The sequence below is a fragment of the Thamnophis sirtalis genome, unplaced genomic scaffold (genome assembly GCF_051295495.1).
Source record: "Thamnophis sirtalis isolate CommonGarterSnake01/CBP01778 unplaced genomic scaffold, rThaSir2_p1.2 scaffold_6, whole genome shotgun sequence".
Taxonomy (NCBI): Eukaryota; Metazoa; Chordata; class Lepidosauria; order Squamata; family Natricidae; genus Thamnophis; species Thamnophis sirtalis.
In genome coordinates, this window is record NW_028261386.1 from 123,198,386 (window position 1) to 123,225,370 (window position 26,985).

The 26,985-nt window shown below is 39.2% G+C and overlaps 1 protein-coding gene across 1 annotated transcript; it reads left to right on the forward strand.

The window, feature by feature from the left end:
* The first annotated feature begins 2,440 nt into the window (after positions 1 to 2,440).
* ASRGL1 (asparaginase and isoaspartyl peptidase 1) lies at positions 2,441 to 26,481 on the forward strand. Its single transcript, XM_087718902.1, has 7 exons — positions 2,441 to 2,563; positions 5,920 to 6,123; positions 7,814 to 7,956; positions 14,123 to 14,277; positions 16,451 to 16,569; positions 17,196 to 17,306; positions 23,862 to 26,481. The coding sequence occupies exons 2-7, from the start codon at positions 5,937 to 5,939 to the stop codon at positions 24,089 to 24,091; spliced, it is 945 nt and encodes a 314-aa protein (XP_087575028.1). The 5' UTR covers positions 2,441 to 2,563; positions 5,920 to 5,936; the 3' UTR covers positions 24,092 to 26,481.
* The last annotated feature ends 504 nt before the right edge of the window (positions 26,482 to 26,985 follow it).

The window sequence follows — 26,985 nt, forward strand, 5'->3', positions numbered from 1 at the left end:
AATCATTCCTTTTTCCCATTCCACATGGTAAAGAAACTTTTAATACCCAAAGAATCTGTCTAGTTGTCAAATTCTCTTTTAACAGGACTGTTGTTGTGGGGAAATAGGAGGTAGGACCAATTATGCATACTTCCTAGGTTGTATGAAAATAAATGTGGGCTGTCAATCTACTAAATAAGTATCCCTGTGTTAATTGATGCTGAAATTATTGGAATGGCATATTTGACAGATAAATAAACATGTTCCTTTTAACAGTGGGCTACCAGACCTTCTAAAACAAAAACATGAAAATTAAAATACAGGAGAGAGAAACACCAATGAGCTAGTTTGATATAACAGGACGCTTATTGCCACGACCGGTTGTTGATCAAAAGAGTTGGAGAAACTTAAGACAGCTCGGCTTTGAACATCCACTGTGTTACTTGTGTTAATTTTCCCCCATTTGCTTCCTTCTCTCCGTCTTCCCCGTCCCAGCCCACGTCCTCACAACCTTCGCTCCCTCTGTTTCCTCAAGCCCGGGAAAAGCAAACCACGTGCCGGCAAAAAAAGGCGCTTCTCCGCGTAGCTCTACTAAGCAGCCTCCATCTTTGCAACGGGCAGCTATTTTGGCCTCAGCCCCGTTGAAACAAGCCTTTCAAGTCAGCCATTTTAGCGAGGGGCGGATGCCCTAACGGGAAGGGAGCGGCGGCCATTGGGGTTGAGGGCAGCTTTGCTTCACATCCATTGAAAAGCTCCGAAGGCGGCTGTTTTCTTAAGGGCAAAAGGTGCGCGGGAGGAGCTTGACCGAGGCGACCTTTCTCCTCGCTCTCGAAAACAGATGTGCCTGCCAGAGGCGCCAAGCTGGCTTCCTCGCTGCCCTCTTTCAAAGCGTTTTAAGCCGGAGGCGTTTGGGAGCAGCTGAAGGAATCCAGTTCCCTGTGAGTAAATCTGGCTTTTGCAAAGGCAAAGAGGGTGGCTGAATGAATGAATGAATGAGTGAGTGTGGTTCCCTTCCCTTTTGGTTACTCCCGTCTAAAGCTTTTTGGGGTGTTGCAGGTTGTTTAAATACGGCTCTCGGAGGGCGAGAGGGTCGTATTAACAACCGGTTCCTGGCCGATCAAGTTTTATAAAAGAGACACCCCAAATACCTACCCAATTCTGGGGGGAGGTGAAGGGGGGAAAATCTTAGAAAAGAGGTTTCCTATTTGCCTCTGGAACGATGCATGGCTTTTTCTAGCCCCTGCCTGTATTGCTTAGGGCAGTGTTTTTCAACCTTGGCAACTTGAAGATGTCCGGACTTCAACTCCCAGAATTCCCCAGCCAGCATTCGCTGGCTGGGGAACTCTGGGAGTTGAAGTCCGGACATCTTCAAGTTGCCAAGGTTGAGAAACACTGGCTTAGGGAGAAGCAGAATTCTTGGGGCATCTGCAGCAAAAGTCGGTCGAGATTCTCAGGCATCCAGGTCATGGTTATTATCCCAATGGTGCTTCTTTTTTTCAGGAGGAAACTGGATTTTGCATACAAAACCACATGCCATCAGGGCAGGAAGAGTTTGCAAGGGCAGTCAGAAGTAAAGACCTATCCCAAATTAGCTTGCCGAGAACAAACCCTTGCTTGAGGTGAGAACTTTACTACAAATGTCCCAAAGATGCTTTTTTTTCCCCAGGAGGCAACTGGAATGTCTTGGCGTTTTTTTTTTTCTTCTTCGAAGACGTTTTCGCTTCTCATCCAAAGAAAAACTTTAGCTGACAGAGCTGAAGAACCTTCTTGGGCGAGAAGTGAAATGTCTTCAAAGGAAAAAAAAAAAGAAATTCCAGTTTTCTCCTGGAAAAAAAAGCACTTTTGGGACATCTGTAGTAAAGTTCTCAGCTCAAGCAAGGGTTTGTTCTCGGCAAGCTAATTTGGGATAGGTTTTTCCGCCCGACTGCCCTTGCAAGCTCTTCCTGCCCTGAAGGCATGTGATTTTGTATGCAACAGAGAGGGGTTTTTTTTTTTAGTTTTTTTTATTGTTTTAGTTAAACAAAAACACACACAAAAAAAGGATCATCCTTCGTTACATCTTGCAGAAAGATGCGTTTCTTCCACCATCCTTACATGTACTTCATTCTAATTGAGTTGTACATTTTAAGTCAAGAAAGAAAAAATGTGTATTTTATACTATCCCTGTACCACAATTCTCATTTAATTACCATTATTTAAACATGTTTTTATCTAGGATCATTTATATTTAAAGACACAACTACCTGCTGGCATTCATTTGCAGTTTCAATAGATCTCCAATAACATTACACCTTTATGACATATTCTAAAACAAATTCAGTTAAGTAAGATATCTAAGCGTTCCCCCCCCCCCCATAACACATCTGTAGGTATCATTAAATATTATCCATTAACATTTCTTTGTTATTATTGTAGTTGACTAAAAGTTATTTATTGTTTATCTCACCTCTCCTCTCCACAGGCCCTGTATGCAACAGAGTTTTGATGAGTTGTTAGTTATTACTTGCTCAGCAGAGGCTGAGTGTCAGTGGTAAAATCAATTTTCATTGGCAGAATTGAGTTGGGAGGAGATTTTCATTCCAAGGTAACATATGATGGTTCCTTAGTAATGTGATTTTTCTGGGCATCTTACTGGTCAGCTGCCGCACAAGAACCAGAGGTAGCTCACTGGAAGTGTTTATTATTATGGTTGGTTACATAGTCATTCAGATGTTTAGGCTGGATTTGGCATTTTTAATCTACCTATCGAGTCCTTCCCAAGCGTGGCACGACAAAACCGCGAAGCCCTTATCCGCGGAGACATAAGCGCGTCGCTAAAGCCGCGACGTCATCACCGCGCGTCATCACCGCCGCGACAACAGCGCGGCAACAGAAGGGCGCTTTAAAACGGTGCCGCGGCAGAAAGCCGATTTCAATTAAGGTAAGGGTTAGGATTAGGTTTAGGGGTTTGTTTTAGGGTTAGGTTTAGGGTTAGGCTTAGGGTTAGGTTTAGGGTTAGGTTTAGGCTTAGGGTTAGGTTTAGGGTTAGGTTTAGGGTACTGAGTGCTTGGGAATGCGCGGATTTGCCCTCCGCAATTATGTCATCGCGGTAGGGTCGCGTTTTTCCTTAGCGCTTCGAACGGCGCGAATTAGTCTTCGCGCTTATGTCTCCGCGGATCAGGGCTTCGCGGATTTGTGGTGGAACCCTTCCCAAGGACCTGGGATAGGCAGAAGTTGTTTCATGGTCTTAAAGGTATGGTGGCAGGATTTAAGCTGTTCCAAGTAACACTGCCTTTGGCAGTGGAGTGATGGGTGATTTTGTCAATGCTGATGGTGTTTGTGTGGTGCTCCAGATGTTTTGGGATTGGATCCAAGGCCCTATTATTGTAGTTAATATTTTTTACAAGATGTTTCATTCAACTTCTATTTCCAGGTCTTTTTATTATTTCTTAAACTTATATGCTAACTCAATGCTTTCAACAGTTAAAGAAACTATAAAATCAATGAAACATAAAAAAAAAAGATAAAAGATGGCAAGTGAAGTAAGGGTTCTCATTCTCTCATATTAGTATCGTGTTCCTTGCAGACAGTACTGAATAACAAAAATATCATTTAGAAAATGCTGGTTTGCTAAGTTTCCTAATGAAATGCCAAAGAAGTCCAAAAGATTAAAGAAATGTGAGGTAAATATTTGACTGGTTTAAAGTGCAAATAAAGTAAGACATAGTTGCTCTTTGCTTTCTCCTGAGAGTTGGCTGTTCAAAATAGGAATTACCTTTCATAAACAAATGTGTATGTCTCACCCAGTGGTGGGAGTCAAGTAAGGCGTGGCTTGGTGGGTGTGGTGTGGTTTGGTGGGCATAGCTTGGTGGACGTGACAGGGGAAGGTTACTGCAAAATCCCCATTTCCTCCCAATCAGCTGGGACTCGGGAGGCAGAGAATAGATGGGGGCAGGGGCAGCCAGAGGTGGTATTTACCGGTTCTCCGAACTACTCAAAATTTCTGCTACTGGTTCTCCAGAACTGGTCAGAACCTGCTGAATACCACCTCTGGTTTCACCCTATCTCAAATGAACACCTTCCAAATGATGATTCTCTTCTGTATTCTTCAGGTTCTGTCCCGTGTCACAATTTGGCACAAGGAGGCTTCCATTTTTAAGCTAGCCATTCTAACTCTATTATGTTTGTCGCCATGACGACAAAGCATCTTTACATCTATTGGAGAGCTGAAGAGACACACTTAGAATTTTCAATAAAAGACTGACAGATACAATCAATTACACTGATGGAAGCCATACTGAACTGTTGAAAATAGCTTTCTAAGCTAGAAGGTATGGCTCATGCCAGGGGTGGGTTTCACCCCTGTGGCGGTCCGTGTGGACTGGTTGGTCGGTGAACCCGGAAGTAAGTAATTTCCGGGAACGGCGAAGGGCCCACCCGCCTGCCCTCGCTCCTTACCGGTCTTTGAAGTCTTCCACGCAGGCGCATGGCACATACAGCGCCTGCGCAATTCTCCGCGAGCAGCTGGAGCATCGTGCAGGCGCTAAGTCATATGCGTGAACTGCGCGGGTGCACGAGGACGCTGCCGATGAGCAACCCACCACTGGCTCATGCCCTATAACAGGGGTGTCAAACTGGCGGCCTGCGGGCCGGATGCATCACATGCAGTCCACGCCCACCTCAGCTCTGTGAAGAAAAGAAATGTCACATGACAACAATGTGACACCGCAGGTTTGACCTCAGTGCCCCACAAAGTTGTGGAAGTTTTTTCACCAATGCATTTCTATAGACATGAAATGTTATTTCTCACACTATTTGAATTTTATAAATCTAGATTAAAAAAAGAAGGTATTGATTAGCTTTATACATGACGCTAAGGCAGGATTTTGAAATTGTAGTTCAGCATAAACCATAAAATGGATTATTTGTACTACTAAATCATATTAATGGGTTTACACAGAATACTAAATTGCAGACCACAGTGTGGTTCAGTTCAGCTTGTAAATTCATCCCTAGGATTATAAACATTAATTGATAGTGTAAACATTTGTGAAATACTTCCTGTTTCAACCAGGAGGCCAGGCATACAGATTATTCATAGATGTTTAATATAATAAAACACAAAGGGTTTCATCATGCTTTAATGCTTTTAATAGAAATAGTACATTAGGATACTGATTAAGTACTTTATTAGAATCATTGATTAAAGGCCTTTTAGTCTAACTAAAAAAATCTTTAATTAGTAATTTAAAAAAATATAACAGGTATCTGCTACAATAGTTCTAATGATTATATATGTCTCAAATATATTGTACGTACTTCAAAATTTTCAGCAGACGTATTTCAAAAAGCATAACACTTCTAAGCTAGTAATGAAGACCCCGTGCTTGGAAAAGGTTGTTAAAAATGTTACACTGTGATTATTAACTAAGGAAATTCACTGGAACTCAAGAGCATAAGACTGGACTTTGACACCCACTTCTTAAAAAAATGTCTGGAAATAGATTTCTTGCACACTCTGCTGAAATGTTAGAATAGTTTAACTCCAATAAAACTTTCAGGATCAACAAGAGATCCAATTCCTTTTTAAAGAATCATAGGCAATATCTCATAATATTTTGACAGCTGACATTAATGTATTAATGTATTAACATATTCTAGCATAACATATGTGTGTGTGTGTGTGTGTGTTTATTTGTGCTGATAAATAAATAAAGGGAGACTAGTATAGATCTATTTCAAGCTATTTAGCTCTCATCAGCTAGCCATTCCCTTACTGGGATTTGAACCTGGGCTATATTGCATACTAGGCATACTAGGCAGAGATCTTAGCCATTAGGCCACAGGCTCTTATCTGTTATCAGCGAAGCCAGGGTGAAAGGTATCTATTAGATTTTTACAACCCCTGGTAAGCCCCAATTATGGGAGGAAGCTAATATATATACATATTCTTTTAACTAGAAAAAACATTCAACAGCATGAAGCCAGTTATTGTTGTTCATGGTGGAGCTGGTCGCATCTTTAAAGAGCGGGAAGATGGAAGTCGTTCTGGTGTGATCAGAGCAGCGTTGAAAGGTTACAGCATCCTTAAACAAGGAGGAACTGCATTAGATGCAGTTGAAGAGGCCGTGATATCAATGGAAGATGATCCACATTTTAATGCGGGTAACATTTCAATTTTCCAGACTGAAATTCTTAACTGCCCAATTCTTTGTAGCAGCTGTCTCTTTTCCTTCTTTTATTCCATTTTTATGTGCCTTAATTAAAAATTTAAAAAGTGAGATTTTCTTTTAACACTCCTTCATTTCCTTACCTGCTAACGTTTTGCCAGAATGAATGCTGTTGAAGTTTATATCCTCCAATTAGTTTTCAAGGAAATTTATACAAAAGGTATTTTCAATGTCTAATCTAATTGATACTCCAAAATCCACAGCTCTAAAGCTTCATTTTGTTTTGAAGAAAATTACTATTCTTCAAGATTGTGCCAAGCAGGTTTTGGCATTTGGTGTTTTGAATTTCAAGATGCAAAACATTAATGGGAGTGAAATTTTGGTCATTAAATTATAGGTTTTTTTAATTAGTACTACTTTTACTAACTACAGTTTTTCATTAGTAATACTTTGATTGACATTACTGCTTATATTATTGTTAAAGCATTTATTACAAATTCCTCAGCTTTTTTAAAAAAAAGCTTTGCAGGAGATATTCTGATATGTGAGGGATGAGATATAACATGAGCAGAAAATGTACAGGTTTTTTTTCAATCTATTTTTTTATTTTTAAACATAAAAAAAAACAGTATTAAAAAAAATGATCTTATCCATTACATACAGTATGTCGTTTGGTTACAAGTGTTTTTGCATCCATATTCTCAAATACATTTACAATCACAGATTGTTCATCTAGTATAACTAAATACCTCACTTTCATTGTACAATGTATATTCAATTACAATTAATTTTTTTTTTCAATAAACCTAATTCTCTTACATTCTTGATTGTCTGTTTAATAACAGTATACCTTTATATAATCACAAATCCCAATATGAAAGAGATTTACCAACCATTTATATTTGTATATCACTGTTTTCAATTATGTATAATTCCACCAATCAACTATCGAGTATGCTTATGTTCATTATTGTCCTTGTACATCATACATTCAAACAAATATGTTATTCCTTCATTTTTCACACAAGGTATTCTAAACAGTCACTTCCTATATATATACCAATTTTAATTACTTCCTTATTAAAATTATTTATCAACAACAAGATATCTTTGTAATATATTCTTAGGGTTATACATTATATCACCAATCCTCTATCAAGTATACATAAATTCATTGTTATCCTTATCCATTTTAAAACAAAAAGTTCTAAAGTATTCAATTCATATATGTATCAGTCTTTCATTGTATCGTTATTAATCTATTTCACAGCCTAATTGTATTATCACTTAGCTCCTTCAGTTAAAACATAAGTAAGACATTTTTCATTTCCAGGTTTTTTCCCCCAGCCACTGATAAAACAAATCCCATATCTTGTAAAATTGCTCGTCTTCCTGTTCTCTAATTTCAAATATCAATTTACTCATTTCAGCACACTCCATTATTTTTCGAATAACTTCTTCCTGTTTTGGTATTGTTTCATTTTTCCAGTTTTTTGCAAATACGATTCTGGCTGCTACAGAGTTTTTATATATTCTGTTAGGATTAGCACTAATTACTCCTGCAAGGATTTTGATACTGCAAAAGCTACCATTTAAAGAGTAATTAAAATACAAATTAATTAAAATTGTTTAAAATTGTTTAGCTTTATGTTTGCATATTAATGTCTCTTCTACTTGATTCCTAGGTTGTGGCTCTGTGTTAAATGAGAAGGGTGAAGTAGAAATGGATGCTATTATCATGGATGGGAAAAATCTAGCCTCAGGAGCAGTATCAGCCGTGAAATGTATTTCTAACCCAATAAAGCTTGCTCGTCTTGTAATGGAAAAGGTATGCCAAAGGTGATCTTCAACAAAATCAGTTTCCCTTTGGGGTTTGATTGTAATACTTTCATATGATGCTTTATGACCTCTGGCCAGGTGTAAAGATATAATAGGAGGAAATGCTGCAATCCAGGTGATAATTATATTTTTAATGGTTCCAAATAAACAGAATGCTGGCATATAACTTGGCCAGTAACAGGGAGCCTCTGATGTGCCAAATGTTGCTAAGTGCTAGAATTGGTAATACCATCTAGCAGAGCCGAACCGCTAATGATATTAGGAATTAAGGTTCAGTCACATCTGGCAGATCACAAGCTCCCCATTCCTGGGATACACTCAGAAGTATTTCTCTTGCAAAGAGATTGTTTGCTCTTGGAATATTAAATACGATACCCCACTTTATTCTGTAGTGGCATATTCCATTCATCCTCTTTGTGGCCATGTTGTACATGGAACAGATTTTATAGCTTTTTGGAAGAAATTGTAACCACTCTTAAGAGGCCATGAACTTAAAGGCAGACAGAGTATTTTTATTTAGGGTTGGTAATGGTATGTAAGTGCTCAGTGGCTAATGGAGAGCATAATAATCTCCTATAATCTCTCTTAAATGGATTTTTCCGGAGTTTAAATGCACTTATGAGGCCCTTCCCTAATTTGAAGTCCTTCAGGTGTGTTCAGTTGCAGTTGCCAAAATGCCTTTTCAAAGGTTATTGCTTTTACCTATATCCCCTAAAAAATTAAGATTAGACTTTCGTTTACTATGAGCCGAGGTGGCGCAGTGGTTAGGGTGCAGTACTGCAGGCCGCTTCAGATGACTGTGATCTGCAGTTCAGCGGTTCAAATCTCACCGGCTCAAGATCGACACAGCCTTCCATCCTTCCGAGGTGGGTGAAATAAGGACCCAGACTGTGGGGGCAAGTTGCTGACTCAATTTGCTAAAAAGTTTGTAAACCGCTTAGAGAGGGCTGAAAGCCCTATTAAGCGGTATAGAAGTCAAATAAATAAATAAATACTAATTTTATTGGTTTTATTTACCATAAAAATGCTGACCAGCAATTAACATTTATATTTTCTTACCTTCAAACGAGCAATTAAAGGGTATATCCAGAAAAAAATCACCAAAATAGAATAAATTACAGCATCTTTCAATTTTAGTTTATAGTTGTAATCTATAACTTCCGAAGTATATATGCTCCAACAGCTGAAATTCTTAGCCTATGATTTCCCAGACTATCTGGAGAACAGTGCTTTCCTGCATGAAATATTATGTTCAGTGTAGCTGAGTTTGCCTCTGAACATAAAATATTTGGAGTTTCACTTTTGTATACCACACGTATCTTAGCCTCTGACATATTAAACATCCTTTTAGCTATAATGTACAAGAAGGTTCTTGAACTCCTGTAGTCTTTTTCTTAATATATATTGCAGAATATTCCAGCACCTTTCTACTATGCTTAAACTTTCTAGTATTTTATGTCACACTCTGAACTAATTGTGCTAGACTATGCATATATTTTTAGCGTACTCCTTTTTCTTTAATGAATTCATTTTCCAAAGGGTTAGTGTTTGTGAAGTCAAAACAGTACATGCACAAAGGAGAAAAGTTGGTAGATTTTGAGATGCTCCACGTTTACAAAACAAAACATAAAGATATAATTACAGGGAGAATATACACTTTAAAATGAGATTTCAAAATCAGAATGAACAGCTCTGTGCTGTTGATACATTCTATGTCCCACATAAGAGCTGAGGTGGCACAGTGGTTAAGGTGCAGTACTGCAGGCCACTTCAGCTGACTGTTATCTGCAGTTCAGCGGATCTAATCTCACCGGCTCAAGGTTGACTCAGCCTTCCATCCTTCCAAGGTGGGTGAAATGAGGACCCAGACTGTGGGGGCGATATGCTGACTCTGTAAACCGCTTAGAGAGGGCTGAAAGCCCTAGGAAGCAGTATATAAGTCTAACTGCTATTGCTATTGCTATATAAAAGCATATTGCTATTGTATGTTAATGTGGGAAGATTTATTTTTATCTTGGAAATAATTCAATTCAATTCAATTGCAGTCATAGAACAGAACAAATAAAAACACTCAGTAAATAATTAAAAATTCTAGAATAAAATAATAAATAACACATAAAATCTATGATAAAATCCAGTCTGTCAATTACACTTGGTCTACTATACTAAAATTACAATTCATAAACTGTGAGGCCTGTAGTCAGTTTAATACTAAAAGGGAAAAGAGTAAGTAGCGCAAAAGCCACATTTGTTGTACAAAATAGCTATGGTGGATTAGACACATGTTTCCAACGAATCCCCAGTGCTGCTGGGCGGAATCTAGCCACCTGCACTGTAGTTATGGACTGTTAGTCCTTAAGCAGCCACTGCAGATAAGCAGTGTCAGAATGGCCAGGATACCTAAGAATTATTTTGCATCTCTGTATCAAGTTTTATCTTAGTAAAGATTTTAAGCTTTCTAACTTGAGAAACATTGAAATGTGGCATTTCTTTTAGAAACATCAAAATGGTAATTAAGTTTAAGTTTAAGTTTTATTTTATTTATATGCCGCCCTATTCCCAAAAAGGAACTCAGGGCGGTGAACAACTTAAACGGGCAAGGGAAACATACAAGTACAAAATAGACATTTAAAATGACCAACAACCACACCTGTCGAGAGGGAAAGGGAGCTCATCAACCCCAGGCCTGCCGACACAGCCAGGTTTTAACGGCTTTTCGGAAAGCAGGGAGAGAGGTGAGGGTACGAATCTCCGCGGGGAGTTCGTTCCAAAGGGCCGGAGCTGCAACAGAGAAGGCCCTCCCCCGGGTCATAGCCAGATGGCATTGGCTACTGGATGGAACCCGGAGGAGGCCGACCCTGTGCGATCTAATGGGTCTTTGGGAGGTAATTGGCAGCAGGCGGTCTCTCAAGTACCCAGGTCCAATACCATTAAGGGCTTTATAAGTGATAACTAGCACCTTGAAGCGTATCCGGAAACTGATTGGGAGCCAGTGCAGCTCGCGGAGGATAGGTGTAACGTGGGTGTATCGAGGTACACCCACAATCGCTCATGTTATTAAAATCTTTGTTGCAAATTCTGGCTGTTGTTCTGCTGTATTGTATATATTTCTAAAATGATCAAGGCTCCATAGACTACCAGGGCACCATATTAGCTCCCTCTACTGACTAAAAAAAGATTTTAACAAGCAACATTCTTGAGACTATAGCAATAGCAATAGCAGTTAGACTTATATACTGCTTCATAGGGCTTTCAGCCCTCTCTAAGTGGTTTACAGAGTCAGCATATTGTCCCCAACAACAATCCGGGTCCTCATTTTACCCACCTCGGAAGGAGGGAAGGCTGAGTCAACCCTGAGCCGGTGAGATTTGAACAGCTGAACTGCAGATCTGCAGTCAGCTGAAGTAGCCTGCAGTGCTGCATTTAACCATTGGCCACCTCGGCTCTCTTGTTAAGCAATCCTTTGCGATCCTATTCATTAAGTCAGGCAGTTTCATAAGCTTGTAATTCCTCAGGATAGATCTATTAAAATGATAACTTCTGGAAAACGACCAAAATATAGAGGCTCGGCTCTTATAAGACATTTTCATGGCTTGCACTGAAAAATGTAACATGTTTGGAGACGATTCATGTTTATTTTGGGATGAAAAATGTACAGAATATATTGTACAAACATGGATATTACATTACAATAGCCAAATAAACTTGTATTTCGTTCAGTGTTAGCTCACTAAAAAAGAAAGAAATCTGAACATTCTGTAGATCCTCTGCTGTATGACAAAGAAAAGAGAATTTTTTTTCCAATCTCTCTACTAAATAGAAGTTGCAATTACTATAATATGAATTTGTAACTCCTGATGTATGCCTGATAAATAAATATAAATTCATGCTCCATGCTAAGTTTTGAGGAAATCTGAAAAAGGTAGAATATCATTAACTAAAAAAAAAACATAACAACATTTTTAATATCTAGTTTTAAGTAATATTTAATAGCCATAAAACCAAGATCCCAATGGAATGCAAGAAAACATTTTCCATATTCTTGGTTGTATTCACATTCAACTACATACCTTGTGGAACCATTGAAGAGCCGAGGTGGCACAGTGGTTAGGGTGCAGTACTGCAGGCCACTTCAGCTGACTGTTATCTGCAGTTCAGCGGTTCAAATCTCACCGGCTCAAGGTTGACTCAGCCTTCCATCCTTCTGAGGTGGGTGAAATGAGGACCCAGACTGTGGGGGCAATATGCTGACTCTGTAAACCGTTTAGAGAGGGCTGAAAGCCCTATGAAGCGGTACATAAGTCTAACTGCTATTGCTATTGCTATTGTAATCTCTGCAATGCCCATTTCTTTAAGTGAAGCTTCAGGAACACTGTTTCTGGCAGATTCCTTCTATCTATTCATAAAGTTGAACCTTGCAGTTTTTGCAATTAAAGCATATAGTTTATAACAGTTCAAGAAGGTAGCTTTACACACACACACACACACACACATAGAATTAAATGAAATGTCATGCTCATTAAGCAAGCTGAAGATGGAACATGTGCAAACAGATTCTGACATTTTCCTATATTTTCAATGATTTACTTTTATAATTTAAAGTATAATACAGGTCTTATTGCTATCTTTTAACTGTGTATGTGTGTAAAGCTACGTGCTTTTGAATTGAGAGCATGAATTAACTCATTCTACATATTGATAGCAATATGACCACCCAAAGCTTAGGATTGTTTTGAAATGCTTCTAACAGTTCATTTAAAAACAATGAAGTGCCACATATGCCTTCAGTTGACTAATAAATATACTGCTTTGTCCTAAAACTATTTTTATTTGAACTTCTAGTCTCTAAGAATATTATTGTATTGTGATATTTTCTTCAAGCATAGCAATCTTTATCTATGCTGCCTGAAAATTAGGTCCATTAAACATAAAGTGACTTTCTCTGACATGAATAGCTGTTGAATTTGTTTTGAAAGCAAAAGCAGAAGAGGGCAGTAGTGCACAAGGCATTTTTTTTCTCTCTACAGGTGTGGAACATTCTTGACTGATAAGAATAAATTTTCTTTATTATCCTTCTGGTTTACCTAAGATGATTTATGGTGCTCAGCATGGGATTCCAGCACCTGGCAATATCCGTTGCTTGTTGTTGTGGGTTCACAAGTTTTTTTGTTTTTTTTGTTCAAAATGATCTTGACAAAAAGTACTTTTTATTTCCTTAATCCCAAAGAACTTGTTTGTACAAAGGGTTCAGTGCAGTAGCAAACTTTACGTCTGTCTGTCTGTCTGTCTGTCTGTCTGTCTCTCTCTCTCTCTCTCTCTCTCTCTCTCACACACACACACACACACACACACACGGGAAGAGGGAGAGACGGGAGGGAGGGAGAGGAGAGAATTCATAGTACAATTGGCGGTACTTTTCTTAATAAAAGAAACAATTAGCATATGTTGTGAACAAGTTACTAGATAGAGTCTGACATAATAAAATTGGGATACAACTGCAGTATTTGAAGAGAAGTGGTACCAATGGTGTATCTCCTTATGAAACTATCTTCAACTTGAAGGCAATGTAAAAAAAACAGGAGCATCTTGCAATAGAAGGTTCAGCAAATTCAAGTCCCAATTTCTGCATGGCTAAAAGAGAACAGTTCTGATTCAAAACGTTTTGCTTCACACCAATATAAAATTTTGCAGTTTCTTGCACAGAACACACCTTAGCTACAGGACATAATCTTTCTCCCTGACAAGTAGCGCTCTAGAGATTTTCTCCTGGATTTTTTGTTTTTTTTTAAAAACACTATTACAAAAGCAACTTTTGTCTCTTTCATACCTCCCTTTTAACGTAGACAGGTGATTCTATCCCTGGAATTAAATAAAGAAATCAAAATTATGTTGACATATCGTCAATTTCTGGTAGCATTCTTATCCGGGTTCAGGTTTCTTTTTTGATTGAAGGCAGAAATGAACGGATGTATTAAAAATGTGCACCACTTCGGTAGCATTTGCAGCAATTATTCGGCAAACAACATTAGATAAGTGTTTTGAGAAATGCAGGACACTGCCGAAATGCCATTCTTTTTGTCTGTGGCTGTATGTACATGGATTGAAACTGATTTGTGCAGCAATTTGAGTGGCTGCTTCTCTCATTTTTCCTTCAGACGGAACACATGTTGCTGACCGATCAAGGGGCCTCAGCCTTTGCTAAGGCTATGGGGGTCCCTGAGGTTCCCGGAGAAAAATTAATCACGGAGAGGTCGTTGGAGAGGTGGAAGAAAAACCTCGAGGCTGACTGGAACCCTCAAGAATGTCAAAAGTAACTATCCGCTATTGGCTTTTTGTCTGCTTGAATGGAGAAAATTAAATTAAAGAGAGCAATGAACCCACATAATCTCTCCCCCAAATTCTGAGGGCGTATTCTCTGTGAGCTGCTGGAAGCTGTTGCAAGAAGTTTCTCCTGCTCTGCTCTCAACTTTTTGTGTCTGTGGTCTGGGGAAACAAGAAGCTGGCTGGAGCAAGATCTCAAAGCCTCAGCTCACACCTCGTAGCACGAGAGTGACAGGCAGAAGAAGTGCAGTGAAGGAGAACGCCAATGTTCTCTTTGGCTGATGTAGAGGAGGCTGAGATCTGTGGCTTTGGCGATACAGGTTGAGAGAGGGCTGCCCCCTCCATTGTTGTAGCATCGCTTTGGTACAGTTTAAAATGAAAACCATGGCTGTGTACCTGATGGGACAGACTGGATAGCAGTTCCTAGCTTTGCACTGGGACATTGTTGCTGTCAGGCCTGCAATTATATTCCTTTTAGAATTTTGGCCTGCCACACTTTCTCTTATTTCATTATGCTGTTTCATTAGTATAGTTGATGGGAGGGGGGAATAGACAGGACTAGGATTGTGGAATGTATTGTTGTCATTCTTTTCTAGAAGATCAAGGTCATCTTTTGTCTCCGCACTTTTACACCTGACCGGAAGCAGCTGGGTAGAGATGCCAGCATGGAAGAAGAAGATTGGACCATGTGTTGGATTGTGGGTGTGGGGACAAGATCATGAACTTTTAACTGGGTGGAATTGTGATGTAATTTCCAGAATTGGGATTAACACAGATGTGCTAAGATGTCTGCTTTATTAAATTGGAACTTTAAGGATCGTTTTGCCTTGGACTCTGATTTAAATCTACATGATACTTGGAATGCTGACAGTTGCACTATCAGAGCCCAACTCAGGCATGGAGCTGTGTTTTTCCCTCTAGAGTCTTAGGAGGTGTGCAACAATGAGAATGAGACACAGTCTTGGCTGTGAAGGCAACTCAATGCAAAGCTAAGTGCAGATGCCCTACCCTATCTGGCGTATCATATTCTAAATTGGCAAGCTGCAGCAATGAATGGCAAGAGGATCAAGTTTTGCGCTCTGCCCTAGCTGTGATGGCCGTGTTCCCGCACCCTCCCAGGGCACCTCAAGCTGGAAGGGAGGCCGTGCGTAGAAGAATGGTGGTGGGATCTGCAAACCTGGAACCAGCTGTGAAAGGAATGGGGTGGGATAATGCTTTCCCTGTTGTAGCTGGTCACTGTGAAGCTACAGGCCAAACCCCAATGTTAACAAAACGAGACAGCCATGATTATGGCTGCTAAAATTCACTATTGTGAATGCATGCCACTGCTTCACACCACTCACTTTGCATCTTGCTGAACGAGAGAGCAGGCAGGCTCTGCTTGCACTATGCTCTCCACAGATCCCAGTTCACATAAAGGCTGCTCTTCAGAAAGATAGAGGTAGCCTTCTTGTACACCTGTTAATTAAGCAACAAGTAGCTTAAGAGAGAGAATGGGAGAGGTGTAGTGCAATTGTGTGCTGCATTCTTTTTGATGAACATCACGAGATTTTAAGAGACAGTTCTATCAATATACGAAAAGACCTCAGTGCTATAGCCTTTGGCCTAATTAACCAGCCTTACAGCCTTTGTAATGATTTGAGCTTGAGAAACAGTCATTTAAATAGGTCTTTGATCTGATCTGGAAGGATTTTGTTGTTAAAAACACTTGACTTTTCATTGATTTTAATGATAGAATTGCAATTTTGTGGGATTCAGTAGCTGTAGTAGCCCAAAGCGATTGCAAGTAAATGAGAATGATATTAGTCCATGAGAAAGATCCTATTTGTCCAAGTTGTCAAAGTAATTTTTTTTTAAAAGGCCATTTGTGGGAAAGAAGAGGAAAAACTTTAATCTGAACAGGAATCTGTGATTCTAATAATTTTACATAAGTTAAAGTCTGTGGCAGCTTAAGTACAAACCTCATAGAGTGCATTAACCTGCCTGTGTTGTTTTAGTAAGTCGCCTAAATGACCCTGCATGGAGACTCGTGGCTTGAGACTGAAGACAGCCTATTGTCATTTCATACTTGAAAAATAGCTACCTATGCTAACAGACGCTGTGTTTGTTTGTCAAATGCTTTGCGATCTGCAGCTAATTGTCTGAAATGCTATTTTTGGCAGAGATCTTGGAACAGTTGGAGCCGTTGCTATCGACAGTGCAGGAAATGTAGCTTGTGCGACATCAACAGGAGGACTTTCTAACAAACGGCTTGGCCGCGTTGGTGATACAGCGTGCATAGGTAGGGGAAGAACAATACCATAGATGTGCCTTCTCTTTCTCATAAAAACGCACACGATCAATAATAATTTCATAATGCTCGGTGACTACATTCCAGAGAGGAATTAAGGGCTGGTAGGTCTTCTGGAGGCCATCCCATAGATAGAACCAGGTCCTTTTAAATCTGAACAGGGAAAGTGGAAAGTACTGGAGTGGAACCACCAAGCAATTGTTTGGCTTGTAGTTCAAACAAAGCTATTTTTATTGAATGGCATGTTTTTTTTAAGATGAGACGATTTCATAGCTTTTAGGAAACGCCATATATCAAGATAAGTTGATGGAGTGGAAAGTGTGAAGTATTTTGAGAATGTTTCTTCAGATACCAAAATATCTTCGCTGAACATGCTTTTCCCATGGAAACCGTCTGGTAGGCATTTTTTTTCTGCGGAAACATTGGGGGTGTTCCTTTTCATCCTTTACCTTCTCTCTATAGTTTTATGCAAGTTGAGGCAATTGCATTCCACTTGAGTCCTTCATTGTTAATAAAATATAGTTGATATTATCGCTGGCCTGCACTGTGTAAATACATCGATATTGATCGCAGATGTGGGTTACTAAACTGCTGTCTTTTACCTTTCTATTTCCCAGGAAGTGGTGGTTATGCAGATAATAGTGTTGGTGCCACCTCCACCACTGGCCATGGAGAGAGCATTATGAAAGTGATCCTGGCAAGGCTTACTCTTTACCATATGGAGCAAGGTGATGTTCCAGAAGTTTTACATTATATAAAGCATGTAGCAGTAGTATTGCACACAGTGAGTTGATGAACATTGTCATTGGTTGGTTCAGTTTTGAGGATGCATCATGTTGGAAGCACTTTGGACATGCAACAAATACTGATTTTGGAGCTAATACACATAAATTCAATCTGATATAAATTCAAAGGTTTGTACTAGCACAGCCACAGGGGTGTCAAACTCGGTTCACTGACAAATGCGCACACGACAAAAGCGCGCCGACAAAACTGCGGCAAGAAAGCCGTGACGTCAAAATCGCGCCCACAACAGCGCGCCCACAACAGCGCGCCAACAAAAGCGTGCCATCAACAAACAATGCGAAAACAAGGTAATAACTCTAACCCTAAACCTAACCCTTACCTTAACTCTAATCGCGCTTTTGTGGGCGCGGTTTTGTCGGCGCGCTGTTGTGGGTGCGATTTCAACGTCGCGGCTTTCTCGCCGCGGTTTTGTCGGCGCGCCATGCCCACCTTCGGTTTAGTAAAGGGGAAAAAAGTCCATGACAATGACATGATGATGTGACTTTGACACCTCTGTTCTAGCATCTGCTTCTCTTAACCGTGTAAAAGTTTGGAGGTCTAATTTGCCATTGAGAGTGAAGGGCCTATAAAGTTTTCCGCTATCCGCAGCCATCATCATTGGCCTTCCTATTTGTCAAGTTTTATGTACTTTCTAAAGCCAGTTTATGGTTTTACTGCAAGAGATATCCCAGCTCCTTCAGTTTTTGTTATGTTTTGTTTGGCTATTGAATGATTCTTTTTTTACCTGAATTTTATTTGTTGCCTTGAAAACCTACTGGCTTTATCAATATATTTACCACGAAGCTCCTTACACTTTATATTTGTGTAATTGATGGAATTGGCAAAGAAAAAATGAAACGATTTTAATATTTTAGGTTAGTTTTCTCCAAGCTCGTGCTCTCCATGAACCATCCTGGATGGGGAATTATAGGAATTGAAATATATTTGGATATTACCAAGCTAATGACAGCTGGCTTCAGGGATCATCTCAAAAGAGCAGCATTTTTTTTCTTTTTAGCTATATTTGGGTTGATCTCAGTTCAATCATCCTAAAGTGACATTCTACTAATATGTACTGGAATAATTCTACTAAAAAAAAATAGCTGCATACAATGATACAACAGGATATTCATGTGACCATAACATAATCTAACTATGGTTGGCCGTAGATAATCTTACCTTTTGGGTTATCTAAACTCTTGACTTCTATCACAGTCTGGACACATATTAATCCATTTTTTTTCCTGAATATAGTTAGTAACAGGGGAAAGTGTGATTCTGTGGCTTATTTGTGTTACTTAAGAACTTCAAATAGTTTCACAGAAAACGTTGAGTTGCAAAACAATGTTGGTAGATATATTGTTTCCAAAGCCCTTGATACAGAGGTGGGTTTCTGCCGGTTCGCCCCGGATCGGGTGAACTGGGAGGCTCTGTCCACCCGCCCGGATTCTTATGCGCATGCGCATAGGCATCGTGTGCGCAAGCGTGCACACACGCATGAGAGAACTGGTAGTAAAATGAATTGAAACCCACCACTGCCTTGATAGTCTGGCTATCTTACTAAGGGACACTTGATCTTTATTTTATGCAATTTGACAACAACTGTTTAGCTACATTAATTTGGAACATTCCCCCCTCACATGAAAGGTTGTCTGCGTTGGGAGCAGATAACAATTGTGTTTTAAATAAGAGTTTGCTGCCTCAAGAGCCTCTTGGTCTAGCTTTTTTAGTTATGGGATAGAAAGAAGGTTGCTTCTGTTTCTTGGGAAGATTAGATTAAAACATTCCTCTCTTATATGCTCAAGTCATAATATCTGGCACTTGTTCCTCCAACTTTATCTTCACTGTGATCTTGTGGAACAGATTAGGCTGAGAAAGACTGAGAGTCACAAAGGAAGCTTAATGGCTGGATAGGAATTTCAAATGAATCATGTATGTTTTATATTCCTTATACTGTAGATCAGTGATCCCCAACCCCCGGTCCGTGGACCGGTGCCGGGCCGTGGAGTACCTGGCACCGGGCCGCGCAGCGGCCGGGGGCCATGATCGCTGCAGCGGCCGGGGGCCATGATCGCTGCAGCGGCCGGGGGCCATGATCGCTGCAGCGGCCGGGGGCCATGATCGCTGAAGCGGCCGGGGGCTATAGTTTCTTTCTGTATGCAAATTAGGGCTAACTGGCACAAGGGGTGTTACTGGACCGCTGGTGGCACTCTGACATCACCAGCGGCCCACCGCCCCCCTGTGTCCAGCGCCGCCCTTCTCATTCCTTTTCAGCGCTTCAGCGCTGGCCGATTCCTGAAAAAAACCTAAGAGCGCCTGCGCAGCTACGTAGGGCTAGCGTAGACAGCGCTAGTAGCGTAGCCTTGCACTTTATATTTATGTAATTGTATTTTATTTTGTAAGGCATGTTTAAATACAATAAAATAAAAGTTGTTTAATCAAAACAATCTGATATATAAACAATCAATGTGTCGTCGCGAACAATGCCCCTCCACCCCTGCGCGCGCTCAGCGGGCCACGGTAAAATTATCAAAGGCTGACTGGTCCGCGGCGATAAAAAGGTTGGGGACCACTGCTGTAGATGACGTTATTTAGCTGACTTTGGCTGAGGCTTGATTGGAGACCACTAGGAAATTTCAGGACTGTAGGAGAGACTGGAAAGTCAAGTTTTCTTTAAAAATTGCTTTAATAAAAAGGGAAAAAGGAATGCAGAAAAAAAGTAAATAGAGAAAACAGGCACATACAAACAATAGCCTTTTCAAAGCATCAGCTCAGTTATTAAATGCAGCAGTAAACCTTGACCGCACAGAATAATATTGGTCAATCTTCCCATTCTTTCGATAGAGATCCTGTTTAGAAGCAGAGAATGAACACACAAACAGTCTAAGACTGCCAGTGTAGGGTGATGCTGTCTTTTCTTGTGAAAGGACCATCAATTTCACAACATCCCATGTTTAAAATTCTTCTTCATATATTAATAAATATAAATTGAAAAACTGAAAATATAATTCAAACTTGTATTCACATTTAAAATCATACTATCCTTCCCCAAAATCATATTTACTTATTTATGAATGTCAGCGCTAAAACTTGGTCCGTTAAATTACGGACAAAGAAACAAGTTAAAACATATGCCCAGTGATAAAGTTAAAAAGCATGAAAGTGTGTGTATTTGCTTCTTTTATGACTGATTTCTAAGACCATCTATCTATGATCATAAAACCATATTACAAACCAGTGCTGGGTTGCAATCGGTATGGTGCAACAGGGCTGGGCGTCATCACATGAACACGAGCAGCGCGTGCATGCGTACTTACTGTCTGCGACACTCCGTGATGCTCCTGCTGCTCGGTGGAGCATCACACAGGCACCATACACTCATAGGTTTGCGCATAAGCCCCAAACAGCTCAAATACAGGTAAGGAGCGGGGGCGGACCCTCCGGAGCACCATACCGGAATGGTACCTAGTGCTCCCAGCAAGCACCGGTACGTCCCGATCATATCCTATCACTGTTGCAGGTTAGATTAAAAAATAGGAGCATAGGGGGCATAGGGAACGGCCTTAAAAGAGGAGGAAGACCTTCTATCAAAGCAATAATCAAATAAGTGGTGCCTAGGTCAAGAAAGTAATTTGAGAAAATGTCTCAGACGAGCCTCTTTTTAGTTCACGCAAATATAAAGTAAGGGAGGGGGGAGCACATTCAGACCTACAAGATTCTGTTACTATAGCTCAGTGATGGCGATCCTTTTTTGGCTCACGTGCCATAAGTAGGGGGAGCACAGGGAGGTCGTGTGAGGGCATACCACACCCATAATGCAACGTGCAACCACCCCAATGTGCCTGTGTGCATGAGAGGCTCCCCCCCCCATTTTTTGCATGCTTTTTTTTGCTCTCCCCAGGCTCCAGAGGCTTTATAGCCGAGGTGGCGCAGTGGTTAGGGTGCAGTACTGCAGGACACTTCAGCTGACTGTTATCTGTAGTTCAACAACACAGGTGGGCTAGCTTTTTGCTGAGGCCTAACATAAATAAAGTGTATATGAAAGGGTGGGATACATTTCCAGCATCTTTTAAAAAAATGATATAAAACATTAAAATGTCAGAGTAATATGGTGGTAAAGAAACATTCCAGAATCTATCTTAAAACAGCCACAAGGCTTATAACCTGAAAGCTGATAGTTGTTGTTAATATGGCATTCTCAGCATGATTCTGGCTTGCATGGATGTGTGCATGTATATAACAGGCCTGATATGATAACATAGAAAAGATAAACTGGTCCTAGCAGCAACAATGAGACATCTAAGAAGTGTTTCTAGGTTAAATCACATTTCAAGGTCCTTTAGTTGACAATATTGGTTCAGTATCTTTAGCCAAAGAAGAGCTTTTAGACAATATGTATGTGTGGGCTTATTTTCATGTTTAGACTATTATAACAGAAATGTATAATAAAATCAACATTTTTCAACTAAAGCTAGGCAATTCATTGCACCCTAAGTAAAGAGGATGTGCTCAGCTGAAGGGTTTAGAACTGAATCACTCCCTCACAGAATTAGAATAGCTAAACTTTGCAATAGTAGCTGTTGTAGAGTGAACATTTCGTCCTCCTTGGCTTTTTAAAGGCTGTGGCTCTAGTTTATAAGCCTAGGAATAGTTTCCATTCTGGGGTTTCATTTCTATTAGGAGGAAGAAGAAAGTCTTTTATCTGTTGATTACGTCTCTATGGATTATACTTCATACCTGATTCATTTGATATTTTAAAGTCAAGTACCTTACTTCCAAACAAAGATTCTAAATTTGAAAAAAAAAACTATCTTGAAAGATAGCATTGAAATTATTTTGCTCGTGCAATGAGTTTTTGTTTTTGGACATTGAATTAACCACAGTTGATTAAATGGTTCTTGCTTTTTTTTTTACTGTTTATTTTACTGTTTATTTGAATATTTTGAATATTTCTTGCTGTATACTTGAAACTTAATAAAATGTTCAGAGTTATCCTATTAGCCATGCTTAATAGGTGTGCATTAGAGATATTGGTATTAATAAAGTCTTATTTTTCAGTGATAAAATGATGCTCTTGCAAGTTGTCCAGAGTATTAATAACTGATCTTTATTAAACCATTCATTTGGAAGGGAGTGGAGAGAAAACCAGAAATGTAAGCCTGTATTCTGTGACAGAGGTTGACTCATCCACTCTTCTTTTCAGTAACAAAGCTTTTTGTCATTAAAACAGCTAGCAGAATAATTTTAGTTATTAGAAGTCTTCACTTGTAGTCCTTTAAGTTGCAGGATGTTATGATTGTCAGAAATTAATCAAACCTAGCAAAACATACCTGGAATTAGATTGGTGGGCTATAATCTTGTCTGCTTTAGAGAGTTTGAAGAGAGGTTAACAATAACTCCTGTAGAATTTGGGCAGGAAGTCTTCTACTGATTAAAACTAAAACACTTAGTAGTTCAAACAATGGGAATGAGGAGGCTCAATGGAAATTTTCATCCCTGCGTCCTTTCTGATGAACAGCTGTCAGATCACAACCACTTTTGAAGCACTCCAATTTCAGTTCATCCACTTGAATTGGAAAGCTTTTTCCCTTGTTTTGAAAGCAACAAGCCCAAAGACCCCTTATGTTCATAGAAATAATGGCACAGTTCTTTGGATGTATATCCTTTTAAATGTGTTTTTTATTCATGAATGTTAATTACATCAGAGAGATCCAGCTTGTTGCAGAGCAGGGATGTCAAACTCATGTTGTCACAGCGACGTCATGTGACGTATCACCACCTTCCCCCCCCCTTCGCTAAACTGGGCATGGGTGTGGCCAGCATGTGATGTATCTGGCCCGCGGACTGCGAGTTCTTGACATCCCTGGTATAGATGTTCAGGCACCAGTTAGAAACTGGGAAAGCATGCGTTCTGTTCCCACTTAAGCACTAAACCAGTTGGGCAATCTTGGGCCAGTCACTGTATCTCTAGGAAGTGGGCAGTGGCAAGCCACTTCTGAAAACTTTGCCAAGAAAATTGAAAGGATTAGTCCAGGCAGTCATCAACTGGAGTCAAAAACTGACTTGAAAGCACTCCCTTCAAAAGTTAGAGAGCCGAGGTGGTGCAGTGGTTAGGGTGCAGTACTGCAGGCCACTTCAGCTGACGGCTATCTGCAGTTCGGCGGTTCAAATCTCACCGGCTCAAGGTTGACTCAGCCTTCCATCCTTCCGAGGTGGGTAAAATGAGGACCCGGATTGTTGTTGGGGGCGATACGCTGACTCTGTAAACCGCTTAGAGAGGGCTGAAAGCCCTATGAAGCAGTATATAAGTCTAACTGCTATTGCTACTATTGCTATTACCTCAAAAGGTTGTTGTCAGAATGCAAAATGTATCTTGGTTTATCCATTTAAAATGTATTATATATGTTTAAAACATATATAATAATTATCCATTTAAAATGTACCTTTGATTTCTTTCTTTTAAAATTAAGGCATTTTTCATATTCTGATTCTTTCAGGGAAATCACCAGGAGAGGCTGCCGATGCTGCTCTGGATTGTATGAAAACCAGAGTTGGAGGCTTAGGTGGCATCATCGTTGTTAGCAGTTCAGGGGAGTGGGCTGCTAAGTTCTCTACCAACCAGATGTCATGGGCTGTTGTGAAGGATGACCAGCTACAGTCTGGCATTTATACTGGGGAGAGGAATACACAGTCCGTTGAAGAAGCTCTTGTCTCCATTGGATCTTAGAAACTAGGAAGGACACCGAAGTTGTGTCACAGGAGGAAGATCGTGGAATTGAATCTGCACCCTGCTCAGAATGAGGCACGCACTTTTTCCAGGTGCAAATACAAGTAGCCTATCGGAGTTTTTCTTCTAGATTGTGTATGTTTAGTTCCTATTTGTAATCTGATTGATAAAATAATTTTGGCTCGGTACGTATTTTAATTTTCATTCTTCTGAATAAAAGGTTCTTCAGAAATTTATTGATGGAATTTCATCAGCTTCTTGATACCGGATACATCTGCATGGTGTCAAATGATAATGTGAAGAGATGCTTATCATTGAGAAAATGAATATAATTATAAGATTAGTAGAGGGGAACTATGTGTACTGAAATATGTGATTATCTCATGTTTACATATAAATTAACATTGCACTATTAATTGCTCTCTTTAACTAAACTTGAATAGTTGTTTTTAAGGCTTTCTGTATGAAATTACAGTAGTGTTTTATTTGAAAGAATAAGAAATGAAAATGAAAAATATATTTTCTCACTATATATTTTTCAAAAATGTTTTGTGATTAAGAATTGTGTAGATGTTCATATTATTGGTCTAAATCTGTTGTTCTGTAACTACGGTTTTAAAAAAACCAAGCAGCATTGTTAAAATCCAAGTAACTTTATAATACATTGGTTCACATGTGTTGTTTTAAATCTGGAATTAAATGTACCATGTTCTCAGGAACAAAACAATTTAGAGAAAATCATAGTCATAATTTATGATGATACATTGTGATGGAGGCGGGCAAGATTTTATTGTTTTGATGCTAAAGTTGGATGACTAACATCAGGGATATAAAGAAGTAAGGGAATAAGAGGCTATTTTGCACACAAGTTCAATGAGCCGTATGTTTGGTTTTTCATGTTTTCCTAGACAAATTTAAAATATTACTTTTCTAGAATTATGAGAGATGTCTATCGCCTCCACTTTCCATTGAACCAAATCTTAACAGTTCTTGTTTTCCAACAATAATAATTTATTATTTTGATCAGCAGGTTTTGGATGCTATTATCCTAACTACATCATTACTAAAGCATAACTATTCATATCTGCTTTTTGATCCCAGAATTTATATCATGCTAAGTTCTGATCCTGGATCCTTCTAGAGTAGGGGTGTCAAACCCGTGGTCCGTGAGCTGATGTGTCACACACTGGCCATGCCTGTCCTCATTTTAGCAATGATGTGTCTTCGTGAGTTTGACACCTTTGTTCTAGAGTGTTACGTAAGCTAATAAATCATTCCTAGTTTTCCATAATCAGTAATTTAGATTATTGCACTATTCTCACAATACTACTGACTACCCCCCCAACACGGAAAGTTTAATAAACTTAGGAGTTAGTAGATGCTTTGTACTCCCCAACCCTCTTTGCAATAGATTATGGTGCCGATAGGAATTTAATGGCGTTTGTCACGAAGATCACACACTATTCAGACTCTGGATTAACTTTTCAGCTGAATTTCAGAGCATTTGTGTTCAGATTTGACTTGTTTTGACTTGACCACAAATCCTTCTGTATTTCAAAAATACCATGTTTTTTTTTCATTTTCTAAATATTATTGCGGTTCTAAAGCCTTGAATGTCTGATTGCTAATGCTTTACTAGTTCCAATCATGTACTAATGCATTGTAGCATATAGCTCACCAAATACTTGGCTGCGTCAGGCAAAATGAGCCTAAAACCATAATCCACGTATAGCAACATAGGAAGCATCTCCTTAGCAACACTAAGCCTTACAAAAATATGCCATTTTATATAGATCATACTTTATCTAATTTTACTGAAAAATAAAGTCCTATAAGCTAATAACTTCCATACTTAGTCCCAATTAGCTTTTGTAGTTCTGTATTTGGAATGATAAGACTTATTGCTTGAAATCTATTGCAAGTTTTATTACTGTTTTAATATTGTTCAAGTGTAGGAAAGGCAATGAAATGGTCATCTTAGAGCAGCGGTTCTCAACCTGTGGGTTGGGACCCCTTTGGGGGTCGAATGACCCTTTCACAGGGGTCACCTAAGACCATTAGAAAACACATATTTTTGAAGAAATACGGAAAACATAAAATAATTTTATGATTGGGGGTCACCACAACATGAAGAACTGTATTAAAGGGTCGCGGCATTAGGAAGCTTGAGACCCATTGTCTTAGAGGGTCATATTGATACTAAAACAATAGAACATTTATTTTGTAACTCTACCAGACCAAATATTCAAATGTGAATATTTACTTTTACTTTTTTGACAATGATTTCCTTTGCTTGACATTTTAATGTATGAAACAGGATTTATGTTTATAAATATCTAAATGTATTAAATTTAATACATAAAAAGCTAAATAACAGTCAAATTAGGAAACTATCCAGTGTAAGGAACCATCTCTTTCTGATCATGTCTCTCCATCCCATCAGATCCAATAGAAAGATGCAGATTCTGTCTAATAAGGAGTTTTACCTGTGTTGTAATATAGTTCCCATGGGAACGTTACACACCTGGCAGGACCCAGAAGACAGACAAACATCAACTACAGAATTGACGTTATTAGCAATTGACAAATCAATAGCTTATCAATACAGATTAGCTATATATAGTTGTAACAAATTATGGCTTCCACTTGTTGAAATGTTTAATGTACAACTGTGAATGTTTAATGTCTGTCTGTGAATATATGCCTTGTATGATGATTTTAAGGAATTTCCCCTCCCCCCCTTTGGTATTTTTTATATTTAGGTATTACAAGAATCAGAATATGTAGTAAATCTTATTACCAAAATAAATAAATTAAAAAATAAACCTCAATTTGAGAGAAAGCCAAGTTGATTTTATTTCCTGCTTCCAGTTATTGGTGAAGATACTCTTTGA

Bases quoted from the DNA above. Each gene is read 5' to 3' on its own strand.
- ASRGL1 (XM_087718902.1), top strand. From the start codon at position 5,937: ATGAAGCCAGTTATTGTTGTTCATGGTGGAGCTGGTCGCATCTTTAAA. The intron at 6,124-7,813 runs GTAACATTTCAA...CTTGATTCCTAG, and splicing joins TGATCCACATTTTAATGCGG to GTTGTGGCTCTGTGTTAAAT. The intron at 7,957-14,122 runs GTATGCCAAAGG...TTTTTCCTTCAG, and splicing joins CTCGTCTTGTAATGGAAAAG to ACGGAACACATGTTGCTGAC.